This window comes from Eulemur rufifrons, chromosome 16, assembly GCF_041146395.1.
Source record: "Eulemur rufifrons isolate Redbay chromosome 16, OSU_ERuf_1, whole genome shotgun sequence".
NCBI lineage: Eukaryota > Metazoa > Chordata > Mammalia > Primates > Lemuridae > Eulemur > Eulemur rufifrons.
Genome location: NC_090998.1, coordinates 38,202,610 through 38,219,443, shown reverse-complemented (window position 1 = coordinate 38,219,443; position 16,834 = coordinate 38,202,610). Strand labels below are relative to the sequence as shown.

The window sequence follows — 16,834 nt, the reverse complement described above, 5'->3', positions numbered from 1 at the left end:
TGTGGCTGCCATGACGTGGGCGGAAGTGGCTTCGCGGCACCGGATGTGGGGCGGGGCCTGCCCCAAGCCAGCTTCCTAAAACGAACGAACCGAGCCAGCTCCTCTTGCAATGGAGACGGTGAGGAGCGCTGGAGGGCGGCGGGAGGCGCTGTGGAGCCTGAGACCCCCGTTAGGAGACGGGGAGGGCAGGGCAGGGCAGGGGCTAGCGCTGGTGACTAGCAGACGAGAAGCAGCTGGGTGTCTGTCCTGTCCCGTGACCCTGCCCCTCCGCTCCTTCATTAGGCTCATCTCCTAGCACTGGGCCGCACCCGTGCCGCCTTTTTGTCCGTGGTACCCTAAGCCCGAGCGCGCAGTGACTCCTAGCTCCCTCCTTGGGGTCTGCGTACTCCCTGGCAATCTCGGGCTTCCTTTCCTTTTAGCACTTCAAGCCCATTCAGAGGTTTGCTTGAGAGAGCAGGGTTGTGATCCAGCATGACTGGGTGAGGCGGGGGCAGGGAGCGGGGGTGGTCCGGAGGGATCCCTGCTTTCAGGTAGCTTCTGGACCTCGGTTGTCAGTGATCTCTGCAATCCCTGGCAGGAGGGACATCTGAAGACTTTTATACTGCATTCAGCGAGATCATATTCCCTTAGTAAGACGGAGAATTGGGGTTTGCCTGAAAGAGGGAATCGTTCAGTGTGAGAGGCCGCTGTGTCCCTTCGACAAGTTTAGGTCATGCCCTGCTCTGCGACTCTAAGCAGGCGTTTTGGCATAGCTCATTCTTGGCGAGCAGGCATTGACCAATTGTGCCAGGTCCCTGTCACCCTCCCACAGATGCTGCAGGTTATCTGCTACATGTTTGAAGCCACTCTCACTTTCAGGAGGCTTTTTCTAGCACTCTGGAACCCCTCCCATCCATTTCCCTCTCCACAGTTTTTAACCATGTATCCTCTGTCAGGCAGAGTAACTCCTTACCACCATGGTTTTCATCATCTGCTAACTGTAATTGTGAAAGGACTGAGGGTTCTCTTTGCTTTGGATAAGTTACATACCCAGAGTCATTCTTTGCCACACCCTTTCTCCTCCTGCAGAGGTCCTGTCCCTCAGGTTATTAAAAAAGAAAACAGACGAAAGTGGTAAAGTGATTTGCAGTTGGTCACCCAAGCAAAGAAGTCAATTCCTACAGATTAAGAGAATTTTGAGCAAGAATAAAAGGTCTGATTCCATTAAATTTAAAGTAACATATCATTTTCTACTTGTAGATGTATTATGGTTTACAAAGCATTTTTATTTAGATTTTCTAATTTAGCCTTCACACTTTATGTACTGGATTAGGTTCTGGGGATAGAAATTGTTTTAACAAGAAGAAAAAGAGGCCAGACATGGTAGCCTATGCTTGTAATCCTAGCACTTTGGGAGGCCGAGGTGGGAAGACTGTTAGAGGCCAAGAGTTCAAGACCAGCCTGGGCAATAGCTAGACCCCGACTCTACCAAAAAAAAAAAAAAAAAGCCAGGTATGGTGGCTCTCACCTGTAGTCCCAGCTACTCAGAAGGCTAAGGCAGGAGGGTCACTTGAGCCTAGGAGTATGACGTTGCAGCAAGCTATGATGACACCACTGCACTCCAGCCCTGGCAACAGAGTGAGACCGTATCTAAAAAAAAAAAAAAAAAAAAAAACAGAAAAAGAAGAAAAATGCTTTGCTTACCCAGAGAGAGGGTGAGGGCAAGCCAGCAACAGCTGTTATTTAAGGTAGACTGTAATAAATATTATCATCAAGATGCAAACAAAGGATTGTAAAAACATAGAGGGAGAAAATTGCTGTGGACCTATGAGAGGGCGTTGCTGATTGAGAGAATGGGCATGGAAATTGGGGTATGTAGAGAATAATTGGGGGTTAGCCAGTGGTCTGCTGTTGCTGGCGTTTGGATTTTAGTCACAGTGGGAGAAAAGACTGAAAAAGTAGGCTCAGATCAGGTTAAAGGTATTGCATACCATGCTAAGTTTGACCTTTGTTTTGTAATAGGTGAACCATGAAGTTAAGGCTGTGAAAGTGGAAAGGAGACATATGGATCTGAGGCATTTCTAACATGTCAGCTTAGCTGATACATGTTAGGGAGAGTGAAGGAGTCAAGACTACAGTTCTAGGGCACCTGGGAAGACAGCAATGAAAAAGAAAAAAAATGGAGAGAGATGGGAGCCACAGTAAAAATAATAGGATTGGAAGTTGGAGGGACAAATGATGTTTTGTTTTATATTTAGGCATTTAAGGAGTCTCTGTAATATCTGTGGTTGTCAAGCAAATAACTGGAAATGTGGGTCAGGAGTTTCAGAGAAATTATGTGTCAGAAGTAGCCTGTGTCTCTGTAATAATATTTTGTACTTAGGTAGTATAGTGGTATTTTCTCAGGTCCCCTATGTTATTAAAAGTAGAGAGGAGGGATATAATTCCCCCTCTCATATGGTGAAACAGGTAGAAAGTTAAAGCCATACATTCAGTTGTGTTTGACTCTCTTATGTTGGTATCTATATCTATTTGGCTATTCTCTCTCTGTAACTTAGTCTTAGGTTTCTCTGTTCGTATCAGTGGCCATCATTATTAAAGAATTTTTTAAAACTGAATTGTATGCAAAATAATTTACAAAAAAACCTATGCTAAGTTGTATGAGGGATACAAAGTATAAGATAGTTCTAGGCTTCCAGGAATTTATAATCTGTTTGGATAGATAATGAACAAAATAACTGTAGCACAGTGCAATATGTAAGAATCACATGATGGCTGCAGTAACTTCTACAGAAGTACCTCTTTCTGTGCCTTTGTATAGATCTTTGTGAGACTCTGATATATTAATACCATGTATCTATCTTTACAGCCAAACAGCCCTCTCTCCCACTTACAAGTGATGAGGCTGTTATTCCAATAGCCTTGCCAAAATGCCAGGCCAAGCTGGTAGTCTTATGCAGCCCAGAGGAAGAGAGGAAGATTATCCCTCTTCCCCCCACCCTACCCTCCCCTGACCCATTAAGGGAGGGGAATTTAGGGCTGTCCTGCCAACTTGACCCTGTTTGCCAGCCAACCTCCCAAGTTTAAGCCAGGGCCTTTAACTTCATGTTACTACAGAAGCTATGGAGGTGAAATATGGCTTTAAGTTAGTTTGTGGGATATTACCCAGAGCAAATGGAGCCAAAATTGTTGATGCCAGTGGATGAAAATTGTCACAATCCCTCCTGGGTTCTTAGAGAACAATGAAATTTCCAAATGTTCCCACTTGAGGGAGCACAGAGATGGTTCTGAAGCTTTGTCTATTCAAAGCACTCTCTCATCTCTAATCTCAAACTATCTTGGAAGAGGAAACTTGGAAAACCAGCATCACCTGGGCTATAGCAGTAATTTACTAACAAAGATGCTGAGAAGACTGAAGTTCCCAGGTTCAGAACATTTATGCTCCTTTTCTACCCCCCCCCCCCCCCCCCCCCGAGTCATTCAAGCTTTGACTGTCTGGCTGACAGTCACCTACTGGGATCCTGCCCAGATGTGTCCCTTTCTCAATGGTAAGGGGTATGTCTGTGATTCTAGTGTTAGTGTTTGGGAGCACACAGTGTTATCTCTATTTCTTTGGCTTCCAGGTTTTAATAAACTAGATATTTTAGTCTTAGCTTTTAATATTTAATGTTTCATTAAGCAGCATAGTATATAAGAACAGGAGCTTTGGAACCCGATAGATGTGTGTTTGAATCCCTACTTTACCCCTTACCAGCTATGTGACCTTGGGCAGGTTACTTAATGTCTCTTGACCCTCAGTTTCCTATTCTGTGAAAATAAGGCTGATAATAGTATTAACTTCAGGATTGTTATGAAGATTAAATGAGATAATATTTAATGAAGGGCCTTTTAGTACTTTAAAGGAAATCGTTAGTTCACCAGCTCTTCCCCTAATGTTGCTAAGCTAAAATGGGTGGAGCCTAGTTTTGCTAAATCCATTTTTCTTGTCTCTCCAGGTCACTTCTTCAGATAGCTCCCCAGCTTTGGAAAATGAGCATCCTCAAGGTAAGTTTACTGAAGACAGGGAAACTGGGCATTAAAACAATAGCCTGACCATAACAGTATCTTCAACAATGCTTTTGAATCTCTCCCAGGGTTACTCCTGGGAAAATCAAAGCTGGACTAGATAATGTACCAAACCATACAAATCAGGAACAATAATTTGGCAAGATCACCCAGGAATAAATCTTGGGCAGAGTGGAGACGATTAATATCTTCAATTATCAAACCACTTGAGAGAAACTTCTGAGGTACAGGGAAAACTTCCATAGGCAACTCTGGGCTGGCTAACCATGTTTTAGCAGTCCCTGGTATTTTCTGCATAGTCCAAAAATAATTTCACCAGAATTTTTGGTTGGCAAGCTCAATAAAGCCACTAAGTACACTCCAGAAATTATGCAAAGGCCTTGAAAGTCCTTAGCGTTAGAAGTAATCTGGTAGTAGAATCACTAAACCTCTAAAATCCAGAGCACAGGGGACGACAATCCCAATGCCTGCCTAAATAACTGGTTAGAATGGAATGGTCCAACCCTAGGCCATCTAGAAAGAAGCAGAACTTACAAGCGTCTCTGTCAGGTAAAGGATTTGGTCCAGGAACACTCCTAGGTCTTCCTAGCACGTTTCTGGCATCACAGGTATGCACTTTCCCAGAGGATTGAAATATAGGCTGAGTATAAACTTCAAGAGGTAATATAGTGTCCCAGATCCTAGGCCTTGTTATTAAGGGTTATGAGTTCTTGACAAGATCTTTTAAATTTTCCGTTTTTATTTTATGGATATCCAAAAATGTTATAGGCATATTTTGAATTGTCTGGATGACTCTTCTTAATTGATTACTGCCACATGGTATCAGTGTCTAGTTTATGTTTCTGAGTACATTTGTATTAGCACTAAGGCAGAAGCCAGAAGCTCAAACTGTCTACATCTGCAGTCCCCAACCCCTGGGCCACAGACCAATGCTGGTCCGAGGTCTGTTAGGAACTAGGCCACACAGGCAGGAGGTGAGCAGCAGGTGGGGCAGGCAAGTCACTGAGTGAAGCTTTAGTATTTACAGCCATTGCTCACCCCTCCCCTGAAACTGGTCTCTGGTGCCAAAAACATTGGGGACCTCTGGTCTGTATGGACCAAGCAGTGAATGGACTAGATATGATTGTGACAACCTATAGATTTTGTGTTGCATCTAACAGGAGGCAGCAACTTTCCAGGTCTGGTCAATTAAGACCTGTTTTTGCCAGATCTTCTGATTTTGAAAAGAAACTGGGAATTTGGATTTTTATGTAAATCTTTAGATTTTTTAAATTTAGCAATTGATTTAAATTTTATTTTTTTATTATTTTTTTTTTTATTTTTTTTGAGACAGAGTCTCACTCTGTTGCCTGGGCTAGAGTGCCATGGCGTCAGCCTAGCTCACAGTAACCTCAAACTCCTGGGCTCAAACAATCCTACTGCCTCAGCCTCCCAAGTAGCTGGGACTACAGGCATGCACCACCATGCCTGGCTAATTTTTTCTATATATATTTTTAGCTGTCCAGCTAATTTCTTCTATTTTTAGTAGAGACGGGGTCTCGCTTTTGCTCAGGCTGGTCTCGAACTCCTGACCTCAAGTGATCCTCCCGCCTCGGCCTCGCAGAGTGCTAGGATTACAGGCGTGAGCCACCGCGCCCAGCCGATTTAAATTATTTTAAAACACTGGGAAAGCCAAATCCAATATGTGGGGGGGTTTTTTGTTTTTTTTTCTTTTTGAGAGAGAGTCTCACTCTGTTGCCCAGGCTAGAGTGCTGTGGCATCAGCCTAGCTCACAGCAACTTCAAACTCCTGGGCTCAAGCAATCCTTCTATCTCAGCCTCCCGAGTAGCTGGGACTACAGGCATGCGCCACCATGCCCGGCTAATTTTTTCTATATATATTTTTAGTTGTCCAGCTAATTTCTTTCTATTTTTAGTAGAGACAGGGTCTCCCTGTTGCTCAGGCTGGTCTCGGACTCCTGAGCTCAAACAATCCACCCACCTTGGCCTCCCAGAGTGCTGGGATTACAGGCGTGAGCCACCACGCCTGGCCCAAATCCAATATGTTTGTGGGTCTATGGCCTAAAATGATAGTATTTAGCTATCATTGTAGTGTATCTTCAGCTGATATCCAAAGATGTGTTCTTAGGAGTCTGAATTCTCAAGTTTGAAAGACAATTGTAGGCTTCCAGTTAAAGATAATAGATTAAATATATACATCCGGCCGGCCGGCGCGGTGGCTCACGCCTGTAATCCTAGCACTCTGGGAGGCCTAGGCGGGCGGATCGCTCAAGGTCAGGAGTTCGAGACCACCCTGAGCAAGAGTGAGACCCCGTCTCTACTAAAAATAGAAAGAAATTATATGGACAACTAAAAATATATATATAGAAAAATTAGCCGGGCATAGTGGCGCATGCCTGTAGTCCCAGCTACTCGGGAGGCTGAGGCAGGAGGATCACTTGAGCTCAGGAGTCTGAGGTTGCTGTGAGCTAGGCTGACGCCACGGCATTCACTCTAGCCTGGGCAACAAAGTGAGACTCTGTCTCAAAAAAAAAATATATATATATATACATCCACCTTCATGCCTTCACAAAAATCCCCTAAACCCACTATAAAGGAATTTTTAAAAAATAATACCAAATCTCGGGGGGATGGGCGAGACATGGGCAACATATATAACCTGAACTTTTTACCCCCATGATAAGCTGAAAAAAAATAATAATAATACCAAACTCACCAGGATAGGGATAACAGGAAGAGAGACAATAGCAATGAATTTTTGGAAGCTAGAAAGCAGACAAAACAGTTGTGAGTGACTTAGCAGGCCTTTTGAGAAAACTGTATTATAATTAACAGTGAGGAAAGCTAAGAAGCACTCAAGGTCTAAGATACAGATCCCAGCATACCCTATGCCATTAAGTACAGCTGGGCAAGTCCCCCTCCCAATTTCGCCAGTGACTGAAGATCTAGAGAGGGACTCAGGCACACTTGAAAGCTTAAAGTACCGTACTAAAACCAGGAAGGGAGCATGCAATGAACTATACTGGATGCCAAGCCTTCAGCCCTCTTCCCCCATTCCGTTTCCAGAATGCTGGCAGAAAAAACATCACCCTCAAGCTCAAAATTGAATAATCCTTCTCTCCAGAATCCCCTTGAGGGGAAAGTCCTAAAAATACAAGTATTGAATGTTCCCTATCTAAATAGCTCACAGTCAACAAGGCTCATTTTATATACTTAGAGCTTCTAATCAGCTTTAAAGCCTCCACTCTTATGATAAGATTTGAATTCTCCTTTACTTTTTTTTTTTCTAAGACAGAGTCTCACTCTGTTGCCCGGGCTAGAGTGCCGTGGCATCACCCAAGCTCACAGCAACCTCAAACTCCTGGGCTCATGCAATCCTCCTGCCTCAGCCTCCCGAGTAGCTGGGACTACAGGCATGTGCCACCATGCTGGGCTAATTTTTGTATATATATTTTTAGCTGTCCATGTAATTTCTTTCTATTTTTGTAGAGACGGGGGCGGTGGCGGGGGGGGGGGGTCTCGCTCTTGCTCAGGCTGGTCTCGAACTCCTGAGCTCAAATGATCCTCCCGCCTCGGCCTCCCAGAGTGCTAGGATTACAGGCGTGAGCCACCGTGCCTGGCCCTGAATTCTCCTTTAAACCAAGGATTACCAAACATCTAAAGAAAGCCTCCATGGAAAAAAGTGAACCCAACTACTTGCCCAAAATGCCACATACACTAAAAAGAAACAAACAGAAAAAAAGCAACTGGCAGGGCTGGGTGCGGTGGCTCACGCCTGTAATCCTAGCACTCTGGGAGGCCGAAGCAGGAGGATCACTAGAGGTCAGGAGTTCGAGACCAGCCTGAGCAAGAGCAAGACCCGTCTCTACTAAAAATAGAAAGAAATTAGCTGGATAACTAAAAATATACATACAAAAAATTAGCCGGGCATGGTGGCGCATGCCTCTAGTCCCAGCTACTCAGGAGGCTGAGGTGGTAGAATCACTTGAGCCCAGGAGTTTGAGGTTACTGTGAGCTAGGCTGACGCCACGGCCACTCTAGCTAGTCTGGGCAACAGAACAAGACTCTGTCTCAAAAAAAAAAGCAACTGGCAGGAAAAAATCAATGCACAGAGAAGAATACTTTAATAATTAACATTAATATATTCTCAGGTAAAAGAACATATTTCCACCATGAAACAAATATAGGTTATAATTTTTCTTTCTTTCTTTCTTTTTTTTTTTGAAACAGAGTCTTACTCTGTTGCCCAGGCTAGAGTGCCATGGCGTCAGCCTAGCTCACAGCAACCTCAAACTCCTGGGCTCAACCAATCCTCCTGCCTCAGCCTCCCAGGTAGCTGGGACTACAGGCATGCACCAGGTTGCCCAGCTAATTTTTTCTATTTTTAGTTGTTTTGGCTAATTTGTTTCTATTTATAGTGGAGACAAGGTCTCGCTGTTGCTCAGGCTGGTCTCGAACTCCTGAGCTCAAATGATCCACCCACCTCGGCCTCCCAGAGTGCTAGGATTACAGGCATGAGCCACCGCGCCCGGCCTCTTTCTTTTTTTTAAACAAACTACATTGACTTAATATAATTTTTAAAAAAGGAATTTTCAGAAAACAAAAAGGAGAGCTTAGAAATTAAAAATATAATAGCAGAAATTTTAAAGCCAGTAGTAAGTTTGGAAAATCAAGGTGAAGAAATTTCCCAGAAAGTAGAGTTAAAAACCAAAGAAGTAGAAAATGAGAGAGAAAAGATGTTTTAACAACTACTACCATCCACTAAAACAAACAAAACCCCCGAACATTAAAATATCAGTCTAGAAGGTCCAATATCTAAATAATAGGAGTCAGAGAAAGACAAAAATGGTAACACAGAGGGGAGGAAATAATCAAGGAAATGATTGAAGAACATTTCCTGGAACTGAAGGACATTAGTTTTCATACTGAAAGAACCCATTGAATATTCACAGTGGATGAAATTGACCCACCAAACCACAATCATCATGAGATTTCAGAACAATGGAAACACAGAGAAGATCCCATGAGTTTCCAGAGAGGAAAAAACAAGTCACTTACAAAGAATGACAATTGTCCTGGACCTTTAACAACACCAGCAGCTAGCAGGCAATGGAGCAATGCCTTCAAAAATTCTGCAGGACAATAAATTCCAACCTAGAATTCTATATCCAGCCAAATTATAAAGCAAGGATGAGGGTAAAGATATCTACAGGCTGCAAGGTCTCAAAAGTTCTACTTCCCGTGCACCCTTTCTCAGGAAGCTACTGGAAGATATGTTCCACCAAAACAAAGGAGTAATCAAAAAAGATGAAAACATGGGATACAGGAAATAGGAGGGCCAGTAGAGGAGAGACGTGAAAGGGGTCCCCCTGGATGGTGATGAAGGAAGATCTCAGGATGACAGCAATACCCACTAGGCAAACCAGCCAGATTTGAGCAGGTCAGAAGGCTCCAGAGAGACTCGTTCGGGTAGTTTAATAGACTATCTAATGCTTCTGAACTTCTTGAAAGGAGATTTAAACAATTGGTGAAGAGTTAGGGGGTTGAATTAGTTGTAAGTGCTCTACATAGAAAATCAAACAAACAAAAGGACAAGACCATTATTAAATCCAGGGAAAACAAAGTTGTGAAAGAATAATAATAAAAAAAAATCAGTTTACTCTTTGGCTTACCTCTGAATAATAAATATTCAGTCAAAATGATTTTTTTTTTTTTTTGAGATGGGTTCTTGCTCTGTTGCCCAAGCTAGAGTGCAGTGGCACAATCATAGGTCACTGTAACCTCAAATTCTTGGATTCAAGAGATCCTCCCACCTCAGCCTCCTGAATAGCTAGGACTACAGGTATGCTCCACCATACCTGGCTGATTTTTTTTATTTGTGGAGACGGAGTCTCGCTATGTTGCCCAGGCTGGTCTCAAACTCCTGGGCTCAAGCAATCCTCCCTCCTGCCTTAGCCTCCTAAAGTGCTGGGATTGCTAGTGTGAGCCACCATGCCTAGCCTCAAAATGGTGTAACCAACATTGTGGTTTAACTCCTGGAAGAATGGGGGGTGCTGGGAAGTGCATGTTTGTGATGGAGTCCAGGTAGGAAAGAGAACTAAAAATTCTCATCTTCCAAAAAAAATTTTCTCATCTTCCTTCGTAGGAAGATAATAGATAATGCCCCAAAATGAAAAAATGATAAAGTAGCAATACAAGCATGTTATTTAGGGACATAGAAATAAGTACCAAAATAATCAGCTAAAAGAGGTGAATGTGCTCATCTCTAGGGAGGAGTAGTATGGGAGTTGGGTACAGGACCTGCAGTTTTTCTTAACAAAATTTGTAAAACTATTTGACTCAAATTATGTGCCTGTATAACTTTGGTAAAAAAAAATTGAATATTAAAAAATCAACTGTGAAAAGGTTTAAGAGCATGAACTTTGGAATCATGTATATCTGGGTTTGAGTCTTTCTTGCCACTTACTAATGGTGTGACCTTGAGCAGTTTATTTAACTGTCTGTACCTGTGTTCTCATCTGAAACATGTTGATAATACTTACCTTACATATTTGTTGTAAGAATTAAAGTATGTACCATTTTTAAGTACACAAAGCATAATACATAGTACATTCAGGCTATTAATTTGGGAGGCTGCTTCTCCAATTTAGAGCAAGTAGTTAGAATCACAGGAATTAGAAAGGTAAACCTAGCCAGGATCTCTCATTTGTCTAGAGTAGGTAGAGTGCCTTCTGATTCACAGGGTGCCAGAATGGACACTCAGGGTGTTTTGGGCCAGGTTGATTGAACACTGGGCTCGAACTTAGTATTAATGAGAAATGGCCCAGCTTGGAGCATGACTTTCCTTTTGTTTGTTTGTTTGTTTGTTTAAATTGAGACGAGGTTTCACTATGTTGCCCACGCTGGACTTGAACTCTTGGGCTCAAGCAATCCTCCTGCTTCAGCATTCCAAGTGGCTATGACTACATGCATGTACCACTGCACCAGCAAGGTCTTGGAAGAATTTTAAGAAGCTTACTTGGCTTTTCATCTTCATTGAGAAAAGAGGACAAGTGAAATGTGCTAAATATGTGAAAGGAAAAACTTGGGTTAAAGATGAGAAAAGCTTTTAGACTAGAACAGGTTAAAGAGAAATATTATAGACATTCTATTTTATTAATAGTTGGCCTTCTTTTACCTAAGGAGCCAGTAGATATAATCTTACCTGGAGATAGGGGTTGGATGAAATGGTTTCTAAGGGGTTTATCTAGGTTTTGTGAAAACAATAGGAACAAAAGAGATAAAGCGCCTTATAAAAAATCATGCTTTAAATATTTGAGAAACCAGAACCACTGTTTACTGTCTCTTTTGATTGGGAGTTGTTGTGTAGAAGGAAGCTACTAACTATTCCACCCTATGCAGAGACCCCAGAATCCAACAACAGTGTGTATACTTCCTTCATGAAGTCTCATCGCTGCTATGACCTGATTCCCACGAGCTCCAAATTGGTTGTATTTGATACTTCCCTGCAGGTGGGTGAAATCCTTTTTCCCTTTCTCTCTTTTTTGGAGCCTCTGTTTCAATACCCCTCATCCTATTTCATCCCCAAGGTAATATCCTTGTCCTTCTATGAATTTTCCCCAAACCGTCCAACCCCTGTTCTTTTTTACAGTCCTGCCCTCTGTGGCTTTCCCTTTATGATTATTATTCTCCTGGCTACAGGTGAAGAAAGCTTTCTTTGCTTTGGTGACTAATGGTGTCCGAGCTGCCCCTTTGTGGGATAGTAAGAAGCAAAGTTTTGTGGGTAAGCAAAAGTCTCTGGAACACACTATCATTGGCATCTTGTGCTGGGCAAGGAGAGAAACTTTGGGTAGTGCTGAGGGCTCTTGTCTTGGCCTTTAGGCATGCTGACCATCACCGATTTCATCAATATCCTGCATCGCTACTATAAGTCAGCCTTGGTAAGGAACCTTAGCCAAATCACCAAAACCACTTTCCCTTCCCAGAGTCCCTCATTTCTGTTCCTCCCAACAAGCCACAAGGGCTTACTGAAGCAGAGAGAGCAGGTCTCAAATTCTGTTGCTTCTGCTTCCAGGTACAGATCTATGAACTAGAAGAACACAAGATAGAAACTTGGAGAGGTATGTAGAGAATTGGGGGTTGTAAAAGAATAAAAGGATAGGCTGGCGGGGGGGGGGGGGGGGGGGGTGGCTCACGCCTGTAATCCTAGCACTCTGGGAGGCCAAAGCAGGAGGATTGCTTGAGTTTAGGAGTTCAAGACTAGCCTGAGCAAGAGTGAGACCCTGTCTCTACTAAAAATAGAAAGAAATTAGCTGGACAACTAAAAATATATATGGAACAAATTAGCCGGGCATGGTGGCATATGCCTGTAGTCCCAGCTACTCAGGGGGCTGAGGCAGGAGGATTGCTTGAGCCCAGGAGTTTGAGGTTGCTGTGAGCTAGGCTGATGCCACAGCACTCTAGCCTGGGCAACAGAGTGAGACTCTGTCTCAAAAAAAAAAAAAGAAAGAAAAAAGAAAGAATAAAAGGATGGAGGGTTTCCTAGGAAACACTTTCCCAAGGTGATATTTTGTGAACCATTGCTTTTCCTTTCAGAGGTGTACCTACAGGACTCCTTTAAACCTCTCGTCTGCATTTCTCCTAATGCCAGGTGAGTTCCAGCTATCCCTTTGTCTGAAAAGGGGAAGAGCCTTGACATCAGTATAGCTAAAGCCCTACAAAAATCCAGGGAAAGGGGCAGAAGAGAAAAAAGACACTTGTCCCACCACACACACACACACACACACTCTCTCTCTCTCTCTCTCTCTCTTTAAGTCTGGTCTGCACACTGCCCCCTCCCCTAACCACCAGTTTGTCCTGTTTATATATGCATTTTACAAAGTATATTTAACCACCCTCAGTCCCCTCAGCCCCAGCACTGTGGAACTTAACATTATATCCCACCTTCCCACAGTTTGTTTGATGCTGTATCTTCATTAATTCGAAACAAGATCCACAGGCTGCCAGTTATTGACCCAGAATCAGGCAACACCTTGTACATCCTCACCCACAAGCGCATCCTGAAATTCCTCAAATTATTTGTAAGTGCTCCTTAGCCCAGTTCTTACTTCTTATATATTGGGTTGGAGGGGTATCCAGGGGTGGTTTGGGGGCCTTGATAGTCAAGCTGATGGTTCTTTCCTCAGATCACAGAGTTCCCCAAACCAGAGTTCATGTCTAAGTCTCTGGAAGAGCTACAGATTGGCACCTATGCCAATATTGCTATGGTCCGCACTACCACCCCTGTCTACGTGGCTCTGGGCATCTTTGTACAGCATCGAGTCTCAGCGCTGCCAGTGGTAGATGAGAAAGGTGAGAGATTGGGCCAAAGTCTGGGAGAGGGAGGGATCCAGGGAAGTCAGGGTGGCTCTGGGAGAATCTGCTTTCCCCTCAGCTTGGTCAGCAGGGTGATTCTGTGGGTAGAGGGAATCTTGGATGCCAGATTCTCCTTGCTGAGCTACCTTTGTCCCCCTAGGACGTGTGGTGGACATCTACTCCAAGTTTGATGTTATCGTGAGTCATTGTGGAGGGACTGGGAGGTAGGGAATGGGTGGGGGGTGTTGAAGTGGAAAAGGAGAAGGGAGTCTCTTCTGGGACCTAAGGGTCTTGGAAGCTTCCATGCTTTCAAATCCTATTTGAAAAGGAATTAAATGAACTGGGTGTGGCTTGTGGGCATGGCTGACAATTTGCCCTAAATCCCTCTGGTGAGGTTGGGTGGGTTCAGGGTTTCGGGGCTGGCTCTCTTGCTTCCCTGCAAGCTCCTTCCTCTTTCTCCCCAGAATCTGGCAGCAGAAAAGACCTACAACAACCTAGATGTGTCTGTGACTAAAGCCCTACAACATCGATCACACTACTTTGAGGGCGTTCTTAAGTGTTACCTGTACGAGACTCTAGAGACCATCATCAACAGGCTTGTGGAAGCAGAGGTAGGGAGGCCAGTAACCATCAAGCAGCTGGGTAGGGCAGCCTTGAGGGTGGGGTTGGACAAGGAGGGTAGGGGCTGACGGGCTCACCCTAACTGATGCTGGCACTAAACGTTCCCTTTCTCCCTTGTTGCTCTACGCCAGGTTCACCGACTTGTAGTGGTGGATGAGAGTGATGTGGTCAAGGGAATTGTATCACTGTCTGACATCCTGCAGGCCCTGGTGCTCACAGGTGGAGAGAAGCTCTGAGCTGGGGGAAGGGGTCAGGCAGCACCATGCCCCACTCACTGCTGGAAGCTCTGGGAATCAGATGAAACTTGTGAGGACTGTGACTGTTCCCTGCTCAGGAGCCCCCTACCCTCCTATCTGGGAGCTAGGGGAGGTGTAGGGGGAGGAAGGAGAATGAATTTTTAGCTGCCCCCACCCTAACACATACACTTGAAGAAAACTTTCAGCCTAGCCAATTCTAGCCCTGTCCTCTTAGATATAGCCCCCTTTCTGGGTGAACTATGGGCTTCGTGCCCCTCAGGCAAATTTTGATCTCTAAGAGATCCCCAGACCTCACCCTGCCTTTGCTTCCATCTCTGCCATGACTCTACTCGAAGATAATAGCACAACAAAACTCTTCATCAAGATATTTTTATTCATCCTCTTTCATGATATATGGGGGAGGTTGAGTCCATTTAGTGACACTTCTTCCCATAATATGAGTGGGGAGGATTGTGGGGAGGAGGGCCTCTGGGTTCTTGTGCTGCATGCCTATGAAGGGAGATGGGGGTTAGGTAGAGGAGGAGGACAGAGTGGTTAGCCAAGGTTATTGCTGTTCATGGCAAAGCTAATTAAATGACAGGAATCTTGTCATGGTATTACCGTGTTTGATTTTTGCGGTTGATGGACACTACTGCTCCAACCTTCCTACTTTATATGGCTTGTTCAATTCATCATTAATAACACAGTAATAATAGCACACATGCATATAACTGTGTGCCAGACATCATTCTCAGTGCTTTACATATATTTACTCATTTAATCCTCAGAACTCTAGTAGATACTATTCCAGTTTTACAGATTTTAAAAAACTGAGGCACAGAGAGGCTAAGTAAGTAGCCCAGGATCACACAGCTAGTAAAAAGTAGAGCTAGGATTTGAACCCAAACAATCTGGCCCTAGGGTTCATGCTCTTTACCACTACAGAAGAGTTATTATCTCTCTAGTTTTCCTTTCACAATTGTTCCCCACCCTATTCCCCGGAGTTCCCCTTACTGCCTTTCTTTCCCCTCTGCCCGGACCATAGATAGGACCCAAGGAAAATCCCATAACAGTGTTAGATTTCCAAAAAGTAGACAGACTTGAAGGTCTCCTTTAGGAGACCCTCATCAGCCTTTCTTAGGGAAGGTTGGACTGTGTTTGGATTTTGCTGAGCTGGCACTATCTTTGAACCTACAAATCCCTTTTCTTCCAAGGTGAGAATGAGCTGGGGGAGGGGGGAGAGAGGGAACAGCAGGATGATGGTCACCCCATCAGACCCATTCCCTGGGCTGGAACCACATGAACCAACACAGTAACTAGCACCAAACACCATAGGACTGCTAGACTATGGGTACCATCTCACCCGTGCCTTGCAGGTATGATGCAATTTCTCATCCAAGCCAGCGACAATTTCAGAGTAACACCTTGCCCCTACCCCCACTGTGCCTAAGCCTTCTGATCAACCCCCACCCATACCATACTGGTTCCTCCAAACCAGGCTTCCTGATGGAACACAGGGAAAAGCATCAAGGCCCTTGTCAGAGCTCAGGTTTCAATGCTGCATCAAGACTGTAGAGAAGCTCCTGTTTCTGCATTCACCTCTTCACAGCTCTCACAGCACATTCCCAAACTTGGGGGAGAGAGGCTTCCAAGTTATTAGAATTAGAGTATGTTTATGTGTGTGGGGGTGGGTACATGGTGGAAAGTACAGATGTCTCCTTATGTCACATTCCCTTGTGAAGGAGGATTTGCCTAGGGAGGAGGCAAGGGCTTTAAAAAGCCTTAGGACCAGTGGGATCCAGGGTTGAAGGAAGCACCTTCAAGCAAAGAGTCACCAGTGCAGCTGGTAGGTACATGGGATCAAGAGGGGTAGAGTGGATAGGACAAGGGATGTTTGGGGTTCTCTCTAAAGGTCCGTGTTAGGGAGCAGTATGCTTGGGTTTTGTTGCGCCACTTCTTGGTAAGTCTCTGCCCCATAGCAACCCTTCTGGCCCCCATCCCCTTAAAAGGAAGGGTCTGTGCCCAAAAGGCTACATGTATTATAGCATAAAACAAATTGGGATCTCTTGTTTCTCCCATTTTCTCCTAAAACTCAAACCAGTAAGTCTCAGAGTCTGAGGAGGGAGCTGAGGGAAAGACAAGGAATAAAATTTGGGAGCCTCCTAGATTTTTATTACCTATTCCTCTCAGGAGAGGTAAATTATGCCTTCTTCCTGAAGAACCATTGCCATACACACTCTCTTTCCCTGCTCCCTGCACCCCTCCCCTCCACTGGAGCTGCTGCCATGGTTGCCAGGCATGGTTGCTAAGTCTCTGCATGGAAGGGTTGGCGTGGGCTGTGCTGCCACTAACATTACCATGGTGAATCAGGGGACACCTGGTATAGGCTTGGGGGGCGGGGAGTCATGTGGATAAGCAACAACCCCTAGGACAGAATAAGCCCCAAAGGTGAGCATCTTGAGCACCACTTCAGGTGGGGGCTGCGTGAACTAGACATTGTGGTGGTGGAGCGCTACACTGAGAAGTAGAGGCCACGTTTATCATTTCAGTTGCTAGGGGATTAGTTTTGCCAAGGAAGCA

At 44.5% G+C, this 16,834-nt stretch overlaps 1 protein-coding gene across 3 annotated transcripts; it reads left to right on the top strand.

The window, feature by feature from the left end:
• The first annotated feature begins 56 nt into the window (after positions 1-56).
• On the top strand, positions 57-14,863 carry PRKAG1 (protein kinase AMP-activated non-catalytic subunit gamma 1). 3 transcript variants are annotated; one of them, XM_069489595.1, is made up of 13 exons: positions 69-118; positions 1,069-1,192; positions 3,975-4,023; positions 11,445-11,554; positions 11,745-11,826; positions 11,925-11,983; positions 12,118-12,163; positions 12,639-12,693; positions 12,997-13,123; positions 13,229-13,394; positions 13,558-13,595; positions 13,862-14,008; positions 14,150-14,863. In XM_069489595.1, exons 4-13 carry the CDS (start codon positions 11,483-11,485, stop codon positions 14,252-14,254), a joined length of 897 nt encoding a protein of 298 aa, XP_069345696.1. In that variant the 5' UTR covers positions 69-118; positions 1,069-1,192; positions 3,975-4,023; positions 11,445-11,482; the 3' UTR covers positions 14,255-14,863. The 3 variants fall into 3 exon arrangements, with proteins under 3 accessions (XP_069345694.1, XP_069345696.1, XP_069345695.1); XM_069489593.1 differs by lacking the exon at positions 1,069-1,192 and having other exon boundaries at positions 57-118; XM_069489594.1 differs by lacking the exon at positions 1,069-1,192 and having other exon boundaries at positions 75-327.
• The last annotated feature ends 1,971 nt before the right edge of the window (positions 14,864-16,834 follow it).